Below are 19,043 nucleotides of genomic sequence, written 5' to 3' on the forward strand. Positions count from 1 at the left end.
TTAAAAAAAAAATGCGGCACCCAAACAATACATTTTATTTTATTTTTCATCTTTCTGCGCTTTCCTATTTATGGGTTGGTATAAACTGAGGCTGCTACAACAGCAGCAGCAACTACTACTACTACTATTATTATTATCATTATTAATTTTATACCCCACCCACCTGGCTGGGTTTAGAGCACATCTTTTACCCAAAGGAATCCTGGGAACTTTAGTATACCCCCTCAGCCAAGCTACAATTCCCATCACCCTCAACAAATGACAGTTACCACACTTCTTGGGGGTGGGGGGAGTCATGTGTTTTTAAATATATGGTCTAATTTACCTAGGAGTGCTAATTTTCACTCATTTGGTCCATTAAATGCTTCCTCTTACCTTTCCTCCAGGTGTTTCCTTGCCTCCAGGGAGGATCAAAAAACCATCGCTTTGCCCCCGCCCTCCCAGAAACAGACATTTTGATTGGGCACCTGCCCACAGTTGTCATGGTGACAGCCAATTAGGAGCGTCCCTTTCGTCTTGCGGGCTTTCCGTCTTGCGAGGCATTCGTCTTGCAGGGCACCACTGTATTATTATTATTATTATTATTATTATTATTATTATTATTATTATTATTTTATGTCACCTATCTGACTGGGTTGCCCCAGCCACTCTGGGTGGCTTCCAACAAATATAAAAAATAATAATAAAATGTTAAACATTTAAAAAAAAAATAAATCCTATGCAGGGCTGCTTTCAGATGTCTTCTAAAGGTTGCATAGTTACTTATCTCTTTGGCACAAGGGTTGCATAACTCCATACCCTCCAACATTTCTCCAACATGAAAATAGGGATGTCCTAAGGAAAAGCGGGGCATTCTGGGATCAAATCAGAAACCGGGACGGCTTCTGTAACTTTGGGACTGTCCCTAGAAAATAGGGACACTTGGAGGGTCTGACCTAGCAGAAGTCTGTGGAAGAGGAAGGATGGATGTTTTATCACCACCACCTTATTTTATTTTATTTTATTTATTAGATTTATATACCGCTCTTCGTCAAAAGATCTCACAGAATAAAATACAAGGTAAAGCGCAATTGAGCAATTAATTAAACAAAAACAGCAAAACAAGACCACCACCACCTCCAGACACATTTAAAAGGCTGTAGAATATTTACCAGCCAAAGGCCTGGTTAAAGAGTAACGTTTTCGTCTGGCGCTTAAAAATATAAAATTAAAGGCATGTGGCGAATCTCCCTGGGGAAAAAGAGCACCACACAAACAGGGAGCCACCACAGAGAAGGCCCATTCTCGTGTGGCCGCCCTCTGGACCTCGTGTGGAGGAGGAAGGGTTTCAGATGATGAACGCAGAGTCCAGGACGGTTTATATGGGGCGAGGCGCTCCTTCATGTTTATTCATTTATACTCCGCCTTTTCCCCTGGCAGGACTCAAGGCGGCTTACAGATAAAAGGGAGAATGGCTAAAAACATGGAAGGAAAATCATTTAAAAAATAATCAAACATGTATAGATTTTAAACCGTATACATATAGTTTAAAATACACAGATAATTGCACACAAACACACACAAAAGCCCAACACGGCATCAGCCCTGTCATTAAAAGCAGCCAGTTCCGCAAAGCCTGTTGGAACAAGGTCCAGGGCAAGCTTCCTCAACCTCGGCCCTCCAGATGTTTTTGGCCTACAACTCCCATGATCCCTAGCTAGCAGTGTAGCACCCTGCTTGTGGTTAACGCTTAGCTGGAATGAAATATTCAACGCAGCAATAGAGAAATTAAAATAATAATTTATTTGTCAGACAAATAAATGATAGACACAGTGGTGTATGGTTACCAAAGCTCTGCCCACTCCAGCCCTGATGGCCAGCACTTATATTTCCTCAGCCCAGCCCCCTTGCTCCTCCTTTGGCTGCCTCTGTCCAATCAGCCTGGTTGAAATTCCTATTGGCTGTTTGCTAGAACCAATCATAAAAGATACACCCATTTCCTATTACCTTTTATGGGAGACAAAGAGCTATATTTCCTTCTATCCATAAATGGCAGACAAGTAGTCATATATCTTACATTTGCCTGACAAGGCACCTTAATTACCAGATCACCTTTTGCCCCTGTTGCCCCTTCATTCCAAAACAAATGGCTAAAACAGATGGCTCATGGTATTAAATTCTATCTTAAACAGAGATCTTGGGTTCACATTCTCACACACCATCAATGAAATAAGAATCTTACATAAGAATCTAACATTTCTTACTTTCTAAATCCTTTGCATAATTACATTAAGCCAACAAATCTCATACATAACATAGATAGCTTTTTAGAAGAAAAGGCCTTTGCAAAGAGTTTGGATTTGGATTTGATATCCCGCCTTTCACTCCCCTTCAGGAGTCTCAAAGCGGCTAACATTCTCCTTTCCCTCCCTCCCCCACAACAAACACTCTGTGAGGTGAGTGGGGCTGAGAGACTTCAGAGAAGTGTGACTGGCCCAAGGTCACCCAGCAGCTGCATGTGGAGGAGCGGAGACGCGAACCCGGTTCCCCAGATTACGAGACTACCGCTCTTAACCACTACACCACACTGGCTCTCAAAGAAAAAAAGAACTCAGAAAAAAACATCTTCAAAGCAGCCTCTTCAATTTACACCCCCCTTTCCCAGCCAGCTGCTTTTCCCATTAGCTCTTTGCCCTTTAACCTTAGGAAAATATGGCTAGAGTCTGATGGGAGGCACATGGTATTATTTTCTGTTAAACAATAAATCTTACTATTTACCAACTCTTAATTAGTGTTTTTGCAGCTTGATTGTATTCTGTAATATGTAGGGTCAGTATAACCTTTGCTCCCAGCCTGTAATTCCCTTTTGCAACTTTGAGAAACTTGTCTCCTGCTACTGCTATAAATCAGGGGGGCCCTTGTCCAGGAGAGCAGGAAGATAAACAGCTGCCAGAGTACTTAGCCAGCTGGTTTCTGCCTGGCATGAAACCTACAAACATTTGCAAATATATTTTTAAGCTCATTTTAAAATACAGGCCTTGATCAGATGCCTCAGCAGGACGAGCGGTCAGGGATGATGGGAATTATAGTCTCAAAACATCTGGAGGGCCGAGGTTGAGGAAGCCTGGTCTAGGGTGTTGCATAGCCTTAGATCTAGAGATTTACTGCATTGGCCTGAATATAAGCCTCACTTTCCCCCCAAATTCCAACCATGAAAAGTTAAAGTGTGGCTTATATTCGTGACGGGACGCGGGTGGCACTGTGGGTTAAACCACAGAGCCTAGGACTTGCCGATCAGAAGGTTGGCGGTTCGAATCCCCGCAACAGGTTGAGCTCCCGTTGTTCAGGCCCAGCTCCTGCCAACCTACCAGTTCAAAAGCACGTTAAAGTGCAAGTAGATAAATAGGTACCGCTCCGGCAGGAAGGTAAATGGCATTTCCGTGCGCTGCTCTGGTTTGCCAGAAGCGGCTTAGTCATGCTGCCCACATGACCCAGAAGCTGTACGCCGGCTCCCTCGGCCAATAAAGCGAGATGAGCGCGCAAACCCCAGAGTCGGCCATGACTGGACCTAATGGTCAGGGATCCCTTTATCTTTACCTTTTTATATTCGCGACTTTACGGTATGCAGCCCAGAGTGTGGGGCAAACAGCTCCAGGAGTGCAGCAAAGCAGCACCCACCCCATGCGTAGTCCCCCGTCCTCTACCCCAAGGCCGGGAAGGGAGAGAGCAAGGAAGGTGAAAGGCTGCCGGCAACGCAGCGAGCCTCCCCCCCCCCCCTGCCCAGTATGCCGTCAGGAGCAGCAAGGAATGGAGCTGCTTATATTCGGGTATTTTTTCTCTCCCCCCCTACTCCAATTTTAAAGGTGTGGCTTATATTCAGGTGTGGCTTATATTCGGGCTAATACGGTATTTACAGTGTCCTCCTGTACTCAGAAGCAGACCCTACTGAGTTCAAAGGGACTTCTCCCTAGGTCAGTTGTAGCCTCACCCATCCCAGGTTCTAATAATAATAATAATAATAATAATAATAATAATAATAGTAATAATAATTTTTATTTATATCCCACCCTCCCCAGCCGAAGCCGGGCTCAGGGTGGCTAACAACAATAAAATAGTACAATATTCTAAAATCATTCCATTATAAAATTAATTCAACTCAAAATTATGGCACCCATTAGGCTAAAGTTCTGTGAAGATTGCCAAAGGAGGGAGTCAGGCTGCGCCCTGACCAAAGGCCTGGTGGAACAGCTCTGTCTTGCAAGCCCTGTGGAAAGATGTCAAGTCCTGCAGGGCCCTAGTCTCTTGTGACAGAGCGTTCCACCAGATGGGAGCCACAGCCAAAAAAGCCCTGGCTCTAGTTGAGGCCAGCCTAACCTCTCTGTGGCCTGGGACCTTCAGGATGTTTTTGTTTGAAGACCGTACGTTCCTCTGTGGGACATACCAGGAGAGGCGGTCCCATAGGTACCTTCCTTAAAGGTAAAGGTAAAGGTACCCCTGCCCGTACGGGCCAGTCTTGACAGACTCTAGGGTTGTGCGCCCATCTCACGCAAAGAGGCCGGGGGCCAGCGCTGTCCGAAGACACTTCCGGGTCACGTGGCCAGCATGACATCGCTGCTCTGGAGAGCCAGAGCCACACACGGAAACGCTGTTTACCTTCCCGCTAGTAAGCGGTCCCTATTTATCTACTTGCACCCGGGAGTGCTTTCGAACTGCTAGGTTGGTAGGCGCTGGGACCGAACAACGGGAGCGCACCCCGCCGCGGGGATTCGAACTGCCGACTTTTCGATTGGCAAGCCCTAGGTGCTGAGGCTTTAACCCACAGCGCCACCCGTGTCCCTTCCTTACCTTCCTTTAAAGAAGTGAGAGCAACATTGCAATCTCACAATGACCCATTTGAGGTAGGTTGGAATTCAAGGGACTTGGCCACAGGCACTCACTGTGAGGTGAGATCTGAACCGGACTTTGCTCCATCCATGCCCACCATGCTTTCCAGCACATTGTGCCACATCATTCCCAAATCAGTGCATTTCCTTTGGGAATCAAGAAGTTCGGGGGGATGAAGGCCATTGCAATATATAGATATAAATAAATAAGAGGAAGGGAACCCATTTAGAAAAGGACTGAAAGGTACAGAGAGGTCTCCAGGTGGGAGCTTCAGGGTTTATTTCTGGAATAGACTTCAGACGACACTGTGCAGTGGTATGTCTCGTTCCCTCGCTTGCCCGTTGGCCAGCTTTGGATCTGCGATGAAGTCCAAGTCTTTTGGCAAGGGTCACAGGTCTTTTCTCCTGCTGCAGGCTGCGTGGCTGCCCATTGGCGTGTGGTTTTGGGTACTGCAAGTTCCATCCGTCCAGTGTTTCTACTGCCCCCTCCTCCGGTCTTCTACCTTGAAAGCCTTTGAATCCCATCTCCTTGGGCTCCATCTTGTCGCACCAGAAGCTTTCTCAGTTGGCACCTCTGAAGGTGGCATAATAAGCGCTGCCCCCCTCCAGTCGTGACCCCAGACCGCTCTGTAGCTCCACCTTTGTCAATATCGCTTTAAGCATCTGTTCTTTCCCTCCCTACAGCAGCTCCAACACGTCACACAGCTTCATCTGCCTTAATCGATCCTAGTGTTGAGCGATCTGGAAGTGTCTTTGTTTAAGAGGGCTCCTTTCAGCCAGGTGTTTTTCGCCACCTGCCCCACTCCAGGCCGAGAGGCTGGGCTGAACTGAAGCAGTAGGGCGATGAGGGCTTTGCAGGCCTCGGGCAACGGGCCCAGGCCGTCTGGGTAGAACACCCCCTTCTTCTGTCGGCGTGGCATGCTGTGGATGTGGGTGTCGTCAAAGGGCATGCAGCCAGTCACCATCACATAAAGGACAACCCCCAGGCTCCACACATCATATTTCTTGGGGTCGTAGGGGATGCCCAGCAGTACCTCAGGGGAGGCGTAGGCAGCCGATCCGCAGTAAGTGGTGCTCAAGTCTGGATAGCCACGGGACTCCCTGCCAAAGCCAAAGTCGGTCAGCTTTGCTCGGCGCCCGTCGGCGGTGAGCAGCACGTTCTCGCACTTGAGGTCCCGGTGCACCAAGTTCCGGTCGTGCAAGTAGCGAACGGCAGCCACTACCTGGACAAAGATGTCCCGGGCGTCTGGGACGCAGGGCAGCTTCCCCAGCTGTTGCACCAGCTGCAGCAGGTCGGTGGAAGCAGCTTCCATCACGATGTAGAGCTTCCCATTGCAGACTTCGATGAACTCAAAGACCCGTACAATGTTCGGGTGGCGGATGGCTCGTAAGATGGACAGCTCTCGCGGGAGAAACTTGTGGACGAAATCGGGGGGTGCCCGGCGTCGGTCTACCACCTTGATGGCTAGGGGCCCCTTGTACTTGGCCGAGGTGGCGACTCTCACCTTAGAATAGCTCCCCTCCCCCAGTGTTTGGCCCAGCTTGTAGCCAAGCTCACTTAGCCACCTGTCCCCTCCAGAACTCTTTGACATGGTGCAGGGTGCCGCGGAGAGCTCTGATGGGTTTGACCGGGACTTAGATATTAAAACTGGGACCGGAGGCTTTAACCCATTGTGTGTGGTAGATGTTAACCTGCACCCCCTCCCATGTTGCCACTGAGTGCTTAAGACAGCAGCTTTATACAACCTTGCCCCAGGGTATTGTGATGTGCTAGAGGTGTCATGGGGTCACCCCTCCTTGGGTTGCCAAGGCTGCTGTGCTTGCCTCCTTCATTTCACCTATACTTGTAGGACACGCACAAAACTCAGTGGTCGTAACATCTCTCCTACGATTACCAGTGTACCTCTATTCCTTTGGTCTAGAGTTAGGGCAATGTGGTCATAAGGACTTCAGCAAAAGTGTTCCCGGTGGGAGTTTTATTCTACACTGCTATAGCCTTCACAAGAAGTGAGGTTGATGGGGGAACATCTGGTGCCTCTACCTTGAAAGATCTCAGGTAGCTTGCTGGAAAATGTCCCCTTCTGAATTCCCAGAGAACTGCTGCCAAGATGGACAGTGCACATTCTCAAGTAACCTGGGTCATTTGAGTGCTTTCTTGTATAAATAACAATAACAATAATATTTTTACTCTGCCCATCTGGCTGGGTTTCCCTAGCCACTCTGGGCGGCTTCCAACAAAATATTAAAAATACATTCCCCCCCCCCCACCTCCCTGATCTGGTAGGGCTCTAATCTTCTGGGTCAGGTTTGGACTTTGTCTAGTCTTACCGATGTCTATTAGACTGTTATGTCCACCTGCCCATTTCCCCTGTAGCCCAGAGCAGCAGGTCTGCTGCTTCCAAACTGCAAGCCCTCTTGGCTGACCACCACCGAGAATCCTGACATTGAAATCAGGCCCATTTAACAGAGCTATCTGCATAGGCAGAGGATGGAGATGGTTTTGAACGTCCTGCCCAACATCCATCGCCGTTCAGGGCCAGACCCACAGAGACTTTCCATTCGGTTGGATCCTAGAGTTTTCTATTGAAGTGGTTTAGTCATAAAAACGCCTTTCTGCAGAGGCAACCATCCAACTTCCTGGCTTCACGGAACGGTGGGAAATGAGGGGGAGGGGTTGGTTGGGGACGTGGAAGAAGCAGCAAGCTACATTTACGAAAGCCAATAATTAAAACCAAAGCGGAGGAAAAAGAGCGAGGGAAGCAAGTATCCACTTCCAAAAATGTTAAGTCTAGGAGTTTGCATGCCACGAAGGCGATTATTTTAGCACAGGAGGAAAACCGAGCCACTGGCCAACTGTAGGGTGCCATCTACTTTTGTGGGCAGCTTATTAATTCCAGGCGCTTAACGTGAATGAATCATAGCTACAGATGAACTCTTTGGTGCCCTTTTTAGCATCAGCAAAAACCGTGCCAAGAAAGCAGACGTGAATGGTATGAGTGTTTTTTCCCTAGTTTTCATTTGGAGGTCAGACTTCCCTTTTCGTCACCCTATTTCCTTCCTTTCCTATCAGTCCCCCTGGAGAAATTCAGAAATGTTCCCCGCCCCCAGTCCCTAATGGAACAGACATGCTGGGTGCATCTAGAAACACCAAAAAAGTGATTTGGTTATGGTTTTCCCAGTAGTGATGTATGGAAGTGAGAGTTGGACCATAAAGAAGGCTGATCGCCGAAGAATTGATGCTTTTGAATTATGGGGCTGGAGGAGACTCTTGAGAGCCCCATGGACTGCAAGAAGATCAAACCTCTCCATTCTGAAGGAAATCAGCCCTGAGTGCTCACTGGAAGGACAGATCGTGAAGTTGAGAATCCAATACTTTGGCCACTTCATGAGAAGAGAAGACTCCCTGGAAAATACCCTGATGTTGGGAAAGATTGAGGGCACAAGGAGAAGGGGACGACAGAGGACGAGATGGCTGGACAGTGTTCTTGAAGCTACCAGCATGAGTTTAACCAAACTGCAGGAGGCCGTGGAAGACAGGAATATCTGGCATGCTCTGGTCCATGGAGTCACGAAGAGTCAGACACGACTAAACGACTAAACAACAACAACAAAAACTTCATACAGGGAAATCCCGTTGGAAAAAGACGGGACTCCACAGCACCATCTGGTGTCACAGTGTTATAACACATATAAAGCGCTTTATCTTTATGCATGTAGCTGAGTCCACTGTTAACGATGGGCATATGTATAAATATAGCGGTTGTGGTAGTACAACCTACTACATGCCCTAAATGTAGCAAAAGCCGGGGTGGCTTCTGTAAATCTGGGACTGTCCCTGGAAAACAGGGACAGTTGTAAATGGAAGATCAGCTTCTCAGCTCTACGGATGTGTTTTGAGGTCCTTGTGTGACGGCGTCAGTGTAGAATTCCCTGTATGGTGCAAAATTCCCTCTAAGCACATATAAAAGAAAATTGCCTTTGATTTGAGCACTGCTAGTGACAGTGTTGTTGCTTGACCTGAGAGTAAACTCAGGGATTATTTGAAAGTTTTTTTTAAAGAAGAAGAAGAAGAAGAAGAAGAGAAGAAAGAAAGAAAGAAAGAAAGAGAAAGAAAGAAAGAAATTTTGAAATATAATTGGGTGGCCCCTGGTGTGTTGCTAAGCAGAATGTGTAAATGGTCTGCTTTGAGTCATAGTCATAACCGTGTTCCGGGGAAGAAGCACAGAAGCATAATGCTTAGAGCTAAATGGGTAAAGCTTGGCTTTGTAACAAGATCCATCCTCCCTCCCGGCTCCAACTAAATAGCAGGATATTCAACAGGAGCTCAAAACACAGCGTTCAGGTTAATCAAACCTTGCTAGGTATTGTGTTCAGTTGTGCCTTTCATTCAGCTTCCAGAGGCAGAACAATGGCTGTTTTACTAATTGCTTTCTGAGGTACTAAGTGTCATTCAGTACAGAAAATAGAACTTTTTTAAAAAAAAACCCAACAACAACGTTCGGTCTTATTTTGCATCTTAATCACCTGTCAACTACTTTGGCTCTAAATTATTTTTCAAGGTTAAATGTTAAGAATACAGTACTGTATAGCCCGAATATAGGCTTGTTCGTTTGTTTTAAACGGGTGGTGTAGGGACATGGGTGGCGCTGTGGGTTAAATCACAGAGCCTAGGACTTGCCGATCAGAAGGTTGGCGGTTCGAATCCCCGCGACGGGGTGAGCTCCCGTTGCTCAGTCCCTGCTCCTGCCAACGTAGCAGTTCGAAAGCACGTCAAAGTGCAAGTAGATAAATAGGTACCGCTCCAGCGGGACGGTAAACAGCATTTCCGTGCACTGCTCTGCTTTGCCAGAAGCGGCCTAGTCATGCTGGCCACATGACCCGGAAGCTCCCTTGGCCAATAAAGCGAGATGAACGCCGCAACCCCAGAGTCGGCCACGACTGGACCTAATGGTCAGTGGTCCCTTTACCCTTTACCTTTAATTGCTAGTTAGCAGAGCACTAGATCCCAGTAGGACAGAACACTTCCACTGGCAGACACAGGTTGTGTGTGTGTGTGTGTGCAAAACCTTGTGGATCTCAAAAAGAGGACTGATACCTGGGCTTCTCAGCTATGCCAAACTGAAGCAACTGTATATAAAAAAGCAGGGGAGAAAACCTCCCTGATTTCTTCCGTGGTTGGTGTGAACTGACTGGACTTCAGATGAAGTCATTGATCTGCTGCGCCACCCCTGTCCCCCCTCTTTCCTGTTAACACAGCAATCCTAACCCCCAAATTTGCTGGCTGAAGTGTGTTAAAATGAAGCGGGAACTTTTCCACTGCAAGCAGAGAGCAGCTCAGTTGGCCAGAGGGCATCGGTGGCACCTGGCATGTCTTCAGAAAGTTCCATAGGTGCACATCTGTTGCTGGCAGCTCCGAAGGGTCGAAGTGGCCAAGGATCTACAGGGAGAGTCCATCAACAGCAGCCCCCTCCATCTTGACATCACCTGCGTCAAGAGAAGACGAAGTGTGTGTTTTTGTATGTATGCCTGCACAGAGCCTTATGTACTTGAGTGATGTGCCAGCGAGGAAGAACACACTTTTCAGACTTTTGCTCTCTTCTCCTTTGCAATTTTCTGCGTTGTTTTCGGTTACCGCTGTCTCTTGTTTCGCAGGTGGGAAATGGTTGGTCTCTTAGACATAACAGCGCTGTGGAGCTGCTTTAAAGGGCAAGCTGTCCTACTTTGGGGGTCACATTCAGCTGACCCTGCTGTTGGGCATAGGCTGTGGCACAGAAAGTGGGTCTTTGTGAATATTTCCCTTGCTGAGCTAGCTTCAGAGTACAGTATGGCATGGTCAGTAGTGGAGAAGCTCCTTTGCTTACTTAAGCTCTCATGACGAGACAGAGGAAGGAAGGAAGGAAGGAAGGAAGGAAGGAAGGAAGGAAGGAAGGAAATGAGAGAGAGAGCTCACCTCCTGGGCCTAGGATGGCGAAACAAGGCTAATATTCCGGAAATCCTTGTCTTAGACTCTGTGAAAGGATTCTGTGGAACTGTAACAACCCTTCTTGTGGATTATTGGTGTTATGAACTGAAGTTCTCACCCTGGGCCAGCAGGGGGATACTGTAGATAGTTTTCACTCAGGTCCACATCAGTTATTTTAGGCGGGAAACCCTGGGTTGTTGTTGCTACAATGTTGACAGCCGGCTGCCTATAAAAGCAGGCTGGCTGAGCTGTTTGCTGTTCAGTTCTGTTCCAGCTTACAAAATAAAGAGCTGCTTTGGAGAAATCGCTGTGTCGTCTGCCAGGTCTACCCACTATTCAACAATTGGACTCTTTGAACAGACAGGTGGAATAGATACTTAGACGTGTACGGACCTTATTCATGAACTGACTAGAGAATGAACAGATCCACTGGGTCTTCTGCTTTTTTCGTTGAACTTTATGAGACTTCCGTTGAAATCTACAATTTTATACAATGAATGGTATACCTTATTTATTCAAAAGTTCAGCCGGTTACGTCTTGTGTGTTTATCAGAGTGCAGTATGGCATGGTCAGTAGTGGAGAAGGTCCTTTGCTTACTTAAGGTCTCCTGACGAGAGAGAGGAAGGAAGAGAGGAAGAAGGAGAGAGAATAAGAGAGAGAAAGAGCGCTCACCTCCTGGGCCTGGGTCTATCTGCATCACAGGCTCAGAACTGCAGCTGTGTGAGAGAGGCCAGGGATCCCTAACAGAGAATGTTCAGCATCTTCACCAAATTACAGTCCCAGAATTCTTGGGAGGGAAGCTGGGACTGTTAAGCTGGTATCATGCCAAAATATCTCCAATGCTTGACTGCTTGACTGAGGTCAGCTACTGAGATTGCAGTCAGTTTGACAAGATGACCCTCAGGGACTCTTCCAACTCTACAATTCTATGGTTCTAAAAGCTACAGAGTATGCAGGTATGAGTGCCAACGCTCCCTTAAAAGACCAGACTGACCGACCTCTTTCCTTTTACTACCTGTGTGTGTTTCTGCTCTGCACATACAACTTCTCTCCATCGTTTTTCCCCGAGAAGAGAAATGAGGTTGTTCACAGGTGAGGTGATGCTGCGGTTGCTAGGTAACCACAATGGGCTGCTTCTCCCTTCTCCAAGAAAGGGCAAAATGGCTAACTGAAAACCTGAAGCGCAGGCGTAATCACCTTGCCCTTTCTCCCTTGGATCTTTGTCCCATCCTTCCAACAGCTTCCCACGGCAGCCTTGCGCTACCCAATCAATCAAAAACACAGTAAAAACATTGAAAACACACACCAGATACCCACAAAACATTCAGTTCTGATATATAAAGGAAGCTACTGTGAAACCCTCAGAAGAACTGAAAGCCTAGAAAACGGTGTTGAAAAATGTCCTCAAACTAGCCACCAGAGAGAGCATCCTCCCCTGGACAAAGCATTCCACTGTCAAGGTGCCACCACCAGGTAGCCCCTTCCCCCTGGGTACTGTATTTTTCGCCCTATAGGACTCCAAAAATGAAGGGGAAATGTGTGTGCATCCTATGGGGTGAATGCAGGCTTTCGATGAAGCCTGGAGAGCTAGAGGGGTCGGTGTGCACCGACCCCTCTCACTTTCCAGGCTTCGGGCAGCTCTCCGCAAGCCTTGGGAGCCTGGCGCGACTTCCCGCCAGGCTCCCAAGACTTGCGGAGAGCTGCCTGCATCCCGAAGCCTGGGGCGCACTGAGCAGCGTGCCCCGGGCTTCGGGCAGATATCCGCAAGCCTGGGGAGACCAGCGCGACTTCCCGCCGGGCTCCCTAGGCTTGCGGATAGCAGCCTGTTCTGGGGGCTGGGGTTGGGGGAAGCTCAGGCTTCCCCCACCCCAGCCCCGCACCTGGGGAAAAAAAATAATCCCCCCCCTTTATTCCCCCTCCCCCCAAAAAACTAGGTGCGCCCTATGGGCCGGTGTGCCCTATGGGGCGAAAAATATGGTAACTGCCTGCCGCATCTCAGTTAACTGGGAAATGAAGATCTCTGTGGAGCCAGTGAGTCCTTCAGATCTGCTGCTCTCAAGCCATGAAGACTTTTAAAGCAATACCTGATCTATTTGGCTGAGAACACAACCAGCAAAGTGGAAGTTGCATCCACTGAGCACTTTGCTTCTTTTCAGCATTTATACGCCCACAAAGTCTTTAATGGGTGCAAAATGGAAGAACTTCCCACAATCCACTCAAATCAATGGGCTTAAGCAGTATTTCGCTCTGTATTGGTTTGTGAACCCAAGTATGACTGTGTATCTATCTAATTGGAATTAGCACGACCCTTCTTTGGGAAAGTGCTTGAGAGGGTGGTGGCTGTTCAGTTCTGGGTGGAAACTGATAATCTGGAGTCATTCCAGTTTGAGTTCAGCCCTGGTTTCAGGACTAAATCAGCTCTGGTCACTCTTGAACTTTGTCAACCCAGTAGTCAATCACACCATTCAAAGTTGGAGCCAACTCTTTTATTACAAAAGGCGTGATATTCACAGACCTGGCGGAGTGTCATGCCTAAGCTCATCTCCGGTAGGTCTTGCCCCCATGAAACAGTTGCTGAGACTGACGGTCCCCATCTCTCCACGGCTGCCTAAGTTCCCTCTTCTCCAGATTTAATTCCCAACCAGAGACTGTGTCTGCATGAAGCCAACCTTCTGCCCTTTTCATGCCTCCCGTAAACTGTACGCCAGCTCCTTCAGCCAGTAAAGTGAGAGGAGCGGTGCAACCCCAGAGTCGTCCACGACTGGACCTAATGGTTAGGGGTCCCTTTACCTAAGCTTGGTGGCATGGAAAAGTTTTCAGCAGACATTTGGATGAGCATTCAACAGGGCTGGGGTGATGACACTAAAAACTTCGGATTCCTGTTGCTGCCGGAAGAGCCTCACCAGTGACCAATGATGCTCCTGCAAATAGTTCACCAATGGCATACAAGCTAACAAATGACAGGAATAGCACAGCCATGCCGGGTGAAGATGGGCTCGCATGCTGCACTGTTGTGATGGCCTGGGAATTGGGTTCAGAAGCTGAAGTTGAGGAATCCCAGCCTGCACAGAATTCCCCGCCTCCAGAACCAGCTGAGCCGGGGCTGGGGCATGAACCTGAAGGGTCCTCACCTGTGCTGGATCTGCTCTGGCTCCTGAGGGCATGGAGGACCCATTGCCTGCAGGTGCTCCACTCTCAGCCCCATCAGGGGAAGCCGAGGCTGCCCATGGGTCCGGTAACCCTCCAGCATCTCCTGAGCTGCAGAGGCTCAGGGCAGAGAGGCAGAGGGAACTAAGTTCCCGCAGGAGGAGTGCTCACCTCCAGGCCAGGAGAGGCGAGTCACCTGAGGATCGGGGCTGCCCTATGCCTCGGGGGAGATAAAAGCCAGCCAGCCCCAGTCCCAAGTTGCGGGAGCAACATTGTTGGTTGTCAGTTCCAGCCCGATCCCTGCCCTGCTTCCCTGCCAGAGCTCTTGACCTCACCCGATGCCCTGCCCTGCACCCAGCTTTGACTTCTATGGACTGCCTTCATATTGCACCATCAACCTCGGACTGGATTGGGCCCTCGCCTCTTGGTTAGCCCCGGGACCAGCACAGCTATTAGCACTGCAATTGGGGCAGTGTGTCAGTGTGCAATTTAGGTGTCATTGTGAAAAATGGAAAGGCCCATAGTTTTATGCAAAAGTCTTTATTTAACAATGCCCTCCTTATGCCTTCCATAAGTCGGAAAAAACACTTCAGCTTTTGGTTACTGGTTTCATACAGAGCAGCATTACACAAGATGCGGTACTGACAGATCCCCTGTGACCCCCCCCCCATGCCATATAGTCCGCCCGAAAGTCTCTCCCAGGTATGTATTACAGTACTTGCATCACTGTCAATACAACAGCCCCCCTTGTCTTTGTGGTGGCCCATTTCCTTTCTACGTGGTGGTGGGCATGTCATTCTCTGTTGCAGCAGGAGCGGCTGGGTCAGGTTCTGGGGCATACTGGTATTTGTCCACAAAATGGTCCACGAGACGCTGCCTGGTTGCTGCCACTTCTTTCTCATAGGCGTTTATTACACTTTGGCCAGTTTTGCTCTGGAGAAGAAAGGGGGTAGATTTGATTGAGTTGCCATTTTTGAAGTTAAAGACTGCAAGCAGCTACTTTAGATATTGCAAGATTATGGCAAGGAGCCTAGAACCGCCAGTGCCTCATGCTCAGTGTCCCCCTGCGTGGGGTGGTTGCATCTGAAAATGGGGACTTCTGACACGCTGCCCAGAGCAATGTGCAGACAATTGCTACGAAAGGGGCACCTTGCACACCTCGGGGGGGTGATAAGGAACTCCCCTGCAAAATGTTGCCACCTGTTACTTTGCACCAGTTGTTCCCGTGGCAAGATTTTCTCCAACCCTTTGCTACTTGAGTTAGGGTCAGAACTCTTTACCGCTGAATCAGAGCCAATGGCAATCTGCTGAAGACCTGAATTGCTGTTTGCTGCACCTCAGAAGAAGAAGAAGAAGAGTTTGGATTTGATATCCCGCTTTATCACTACCCGAGGGAGTCTCAAAGCAGCTAACAATCTCCTTTCCCTTCCTCCCCCACAACAAACACTCTGTGCGGTGAGTGGGGCTGAGAGACTTCAGAGAAGTGTGACTAGCCCAAGGTCACCCAGCAGCTGCATGTGGAGGAGCGGGGAAGCGAACCTGGTTCCCCAGATTACGAGACTACCACTCTTAACCACTACACCACACTGGCTCTCCAGCCTTAAGAAGCGGCGTTTTCTCAGGGAATACTCTGGAGTTAAAAAAGGAGCATTCGGAAAACATGGGCCTTTGTCTGGAAGGCACAGAGAGAAAAAAAGGTAAGTATGGACAAGCCCTTAGACACAGAGATGCCAAGATTTACATGAACTAGTGGACAGGCAAAATTCATTTTGGTGCAAATTTCCAAAGCCCACAGATATCTGTGTCTTTACTTACAAGAAAGATCCTGACACGCTCCATCTCTAGTTCGTAGTATTCTTCAACTGTCAGGTCGTCAAAACTCTTCGAAAGGGACAAAAACCCACAAGAGTCTCCAGCACGCTTGGCATGCTCCAGCCTGCAGTGGGAACAGTAAGATGGCAAGTGAGCAGCTTAAGAGTACCAAGAGAGATTGAACAGTAAACTCAGAGGAAACTCAAAGCAAAAATTTGTGGGAAAATGGGATGGTTATAGAAGGTATATTCAAAAATACAATAATAGTTTTGACTCCGTGCTAGCATTCGAGTGATAAAGGAACTAAAAGGAGGTGGATAACAATTAAGGATTTATTATGTTTTCAGAATGTATTAGAAAAATTATATAGAAAGGTTTATTGCTTTGTGTACATTCAAATGTAAGATAAAATATATGCAAAGGGACTTGACAAGAAGTCAAAGTTGAAGAAAAGATTTTGGAAGATAAAAGGGGGGGGGAATTATTTACTTTCATTATTATCATTTTGTGTGCGGGTGTGGGTGTCTGCACAAATGTGTGTTGTTTTCTGCTGCTCCAGAGAAGCGGACACGAAGCAATGGATCCAAACTACAAGAAAGAAGATTCCACCTAAACATTAGGAAGAACTTCCTGACAGTAAGAGCTGTTCGACAGTGGAATTTGCTGCCAAGGAGTGTGGTGGAGTCTCCTTCTTTGGAGGTCTTTAAGCAGAGGCTTGACAACCATATGTCAGGGCGCTCTGATGGTGTTTCCTGCTTGGCAGGGGGTTGGACTCGATGGCCCTTGTGGTCTCTTCCAACTCTATGATTCTATGATTCAATGTTTGGGAGGAAATAAGACGGTCAATAACAAATAACAAACTAAATATTGATGTATGTAATTTTTATTTCTTAATTATATTTAGTGGTAGTATGGCTGTATTGTTTTCTGTAACATAAAATCATTCAATAAAAATTATTATATATAAAAAAAAGAGTACCAAGAGAGATTAGAGGAATTTTGTCCTCCTCCCCAACTTCAACAACCTTCTTCATACCACTTTCGCTTCAATAAGATCTGCAACAATTTAAATTGGTGCTTTTCTAGCTAACCTGCATTAGCCAAGGTGAACAAAGAGAGTGTAACCCAAATAGAAAGGCAGTCTTATCCACTGATCCCCACTTGGTATTTCATAGAGTTTTCACCTTGGGCAATTGCTAGGCCAGAGAACCCTGTTGGGTCTTTCTTACCAGGGATCGTGATCTGGCTCCCAGCCCTCCAACTCTATTAAGCAGAAGAAACACTTTGCCAGGTCAGGTTCATTTGCTCCTGGACAGTGGATCAAGCCAGCCCTGGCCATCTGAATGAGAAGAGCAGAACAACATGCTGAAGACATTGGCAAGGAAGCTATATTGTGCAACGTGGGGTGATTCTTGCCATCCTGACACTTTGGACTCTGACAGCTTAGAATAGACAGCTTAAACTCCCACTGACAATCAAGTCCCTAGACATCCTGAAAGCTTTTGATTGCTTAGAGTGGTAATACCTATTAGCAGTGCTAAAATGAAATTTGGTCCTAACTTGTTACAAACCCTCAAACAAATATACTCCCGAGCATCAGCAAAACGCAGGACTAACCGTATGGACGCCAATACCATAGCAATCCAAAGAGGCACAAAACAAGGGTGGCTGCTATCTCCCTTCCTATTCATCCCGGCTCTGGAACCCTTAGCAATCCAAATCTGAGCAGCCACAGACATCAAGGGAGTGGAAATAAAAGGCAGAACCTATAAATTAGGGCTCTTGGCAGACGACTTAATGGTCACAACACCAGACCCCATAAACACAGCAACTTCCCTAATCAGAGAACTCAACACATTTGCAATGGTGTCGGGCCTACAGGTAGATTTTGCAAAGTCCGGGGCTATGTGTTTCAACACCCTGCCCCCCTACCCAAAAATAATTTGCCAAGATAAAACTTTGTTGCACCAAGTTCAGATACCAAGGGGTACAAATAACCAGAAACCTCAGCAAATTATACCTTCACAACTACTGTATTTTTTGCCCCATAGGGCGCACCGGCCCATAAGGCGCACCTAGTTTTTTTGGGGGGAAATAAAAAAAATTATTCCCCCCCCAAGGCGTGAGGCTGGGGAAGCCCGAGCTTCCCCCGACCCCAGCCCCCAGAACAGGCTGCTCTCCGCAAGCCGTGGCTCCCCGAAGAGCTACCCGAAGCCCCGGCGCAACTGCTCAGCGCTCTGGGACTTTGGGATAAGAGGCAGCACTCCGCAAGCCGGGGGAGCCATCCCGCGGCTTGCGCAGAGCTACCCGAAGCCCCGGCGCGACTGCTCAGCGCTCCGGGACTTCGGGATAAGAGGCAGCGCTCCGCAAGCCGGGGGAGCCTGGGGGGAACTCCCGCGGGCTCCCACGGCTTGCAGATAGCTTCCTGAAGCCTGGAGAGGGAGAAGGGTTGGTGCACACCGACCCCTCTTGCTCTCCAGGCTTCAGCGAAAGCCTGCATTCGCCCCATTGGACGCACACACATTTCCCCTTCATTTTTGGAGGGGGAAAAGGTGCGTCCTATAGGGCGAAAAATACGGTACAACCCCTTGTGATGACAGATCAACAAAGACCTGAAGAGATGGAACAACACCAACTTCACTCTCTCAGGCAAAATAGCCATGATCAAGATGATCACCCTCCCAAAATTAACCTACCTATTCCAAACCCTCCCAATCAGGATTCCCCCAGCCGAAATTCGCAAATGGCAGAAAAAAATACACTCATTTATCTTCTCACAAAAAAGAAAAAGAAAGAATAAGCCCTAAATACCTGCAACTCCCCTCCCCAACTCAATAGCACTTATGCATACCTGACCTACAGAAGCTGGTTTTCTTATTTGTTTGATTAAGTAGACCTACACTTTCAGGAGTACACTTGCAGTTCTCTTTAAAAGGCCAGCATGCAAAGCTTCTCAAGCGATTCTCATAATAATGCATGCTTCTATATTCAAGCAGGCACTTGGAGTTTGAGTTGACTTTGTTCAGCACAGTCTCCATTTCTGTGGCTGCTTAGCAGTGTTCCCCTGTCACGACTTTATATATAAGGAACTGCAATAAGCTGACTTGATTGGTCTCCCCTGTGAACATCAATGTAAATGAGCGAGGGGGAACCCCACCCAAAGCAATCTGCAGTTGTCAAAAAAGGAAAAATTAAAAGAGATAGCCCAGCAGCCAAGCCCGGTTTGGTTTGTTCTGTTCAAATACTTTATTAAAAATAT

General features: G+C 47.8%; 2 protein-coding genes and 1 long non-coding RNA gene across 3 annotated transcripts; all 3 read right to left on the bottom strand.

Moving 5' to 3' along the window:
* Positions 1 to 5,119: 5,119 nt before the first annotated feature.
* On the bottom strand, positions 5,120 to 6,596 carry LOC310672484 (testis-specific serine/threonine-protein kinase 6-like). The gene has a single exon (XM_083429710.1). It carries the CDS (start codon positions 6,452 to 6,454, stop codon positions 5,579 to 5,581), a length of 876 nt encoding a protein of 291 aa, XP_083285836.1. The 5' UTR covers positions 6,455 to 6,596; the 3' UTR covers positions 5,120 to 5,578.
* A 4,724-nt stretch (positions 6,597 to 11,320) lies between these two features.
* On the bottom strand, positions 11,321 to 12,175 carry LOC310671337. The gene is made up of 2 exons (XR_014507960.1): positions 11,820 to 12,175; positions 11,321 to 11,432 (listed from the first exon to the last, which is right to left on the bottom strand). It is a non-coding gene; the product is annotated as an uncharacterized lncRNA (long non-coding RNA).
* A 2,364-nt stretch (positions 12,176 to 14,539) lies between these two features.
* Positions 14,540 to 18,822, bottom strand: LOC310671327 (baculoviral IAP repeat-containing protein 5.1-like; the record flags this gene model as incomplete). The annotated part of the gene is made up of 4 exons (XM_083427092.1): positions 14,540 to 14,905; positions 15,788 to 15,908; positions 17,014 to 17,123; positions 18,685 to 18,822. The coding sequence occupies 4 exons, from the start codon at positions 18,820 to 18,822 to the stop codon at positions 14,747 to 14,749; spliced, it is 528 nt and encodes a 175-aa protein (XP_083283218.1). The 3' UTR covers positions 14,540 to 14,746.
* Between the last annotated feature and the right edge of the window lie 221 nt (positions 18,823 to 19,043).

This window comes from Podarcis tiliguerta (genome assembly GCF_965153285.1).
Source record: "Podarcis tiliguerta genome assembly, chromosome: 1".
Classification (NCBI taxonomy): domain Eukaryota; kingdom Metazoa; phylum Chordata; class Lepidosauria; order Squamata; family Lacertidae; genus Podarcis; species Podarcis tiliguerta.

Excerpts from the sequence above, each read along its gene's own strand:
- LOC310672484 (XM_083429710.1), bottom strand. The coding sequence starts at position 6,454 with ATGTCAAAGAGTTCTGGAGGGGACAGGTGGCTAAGTGAGCTTGGCTAC.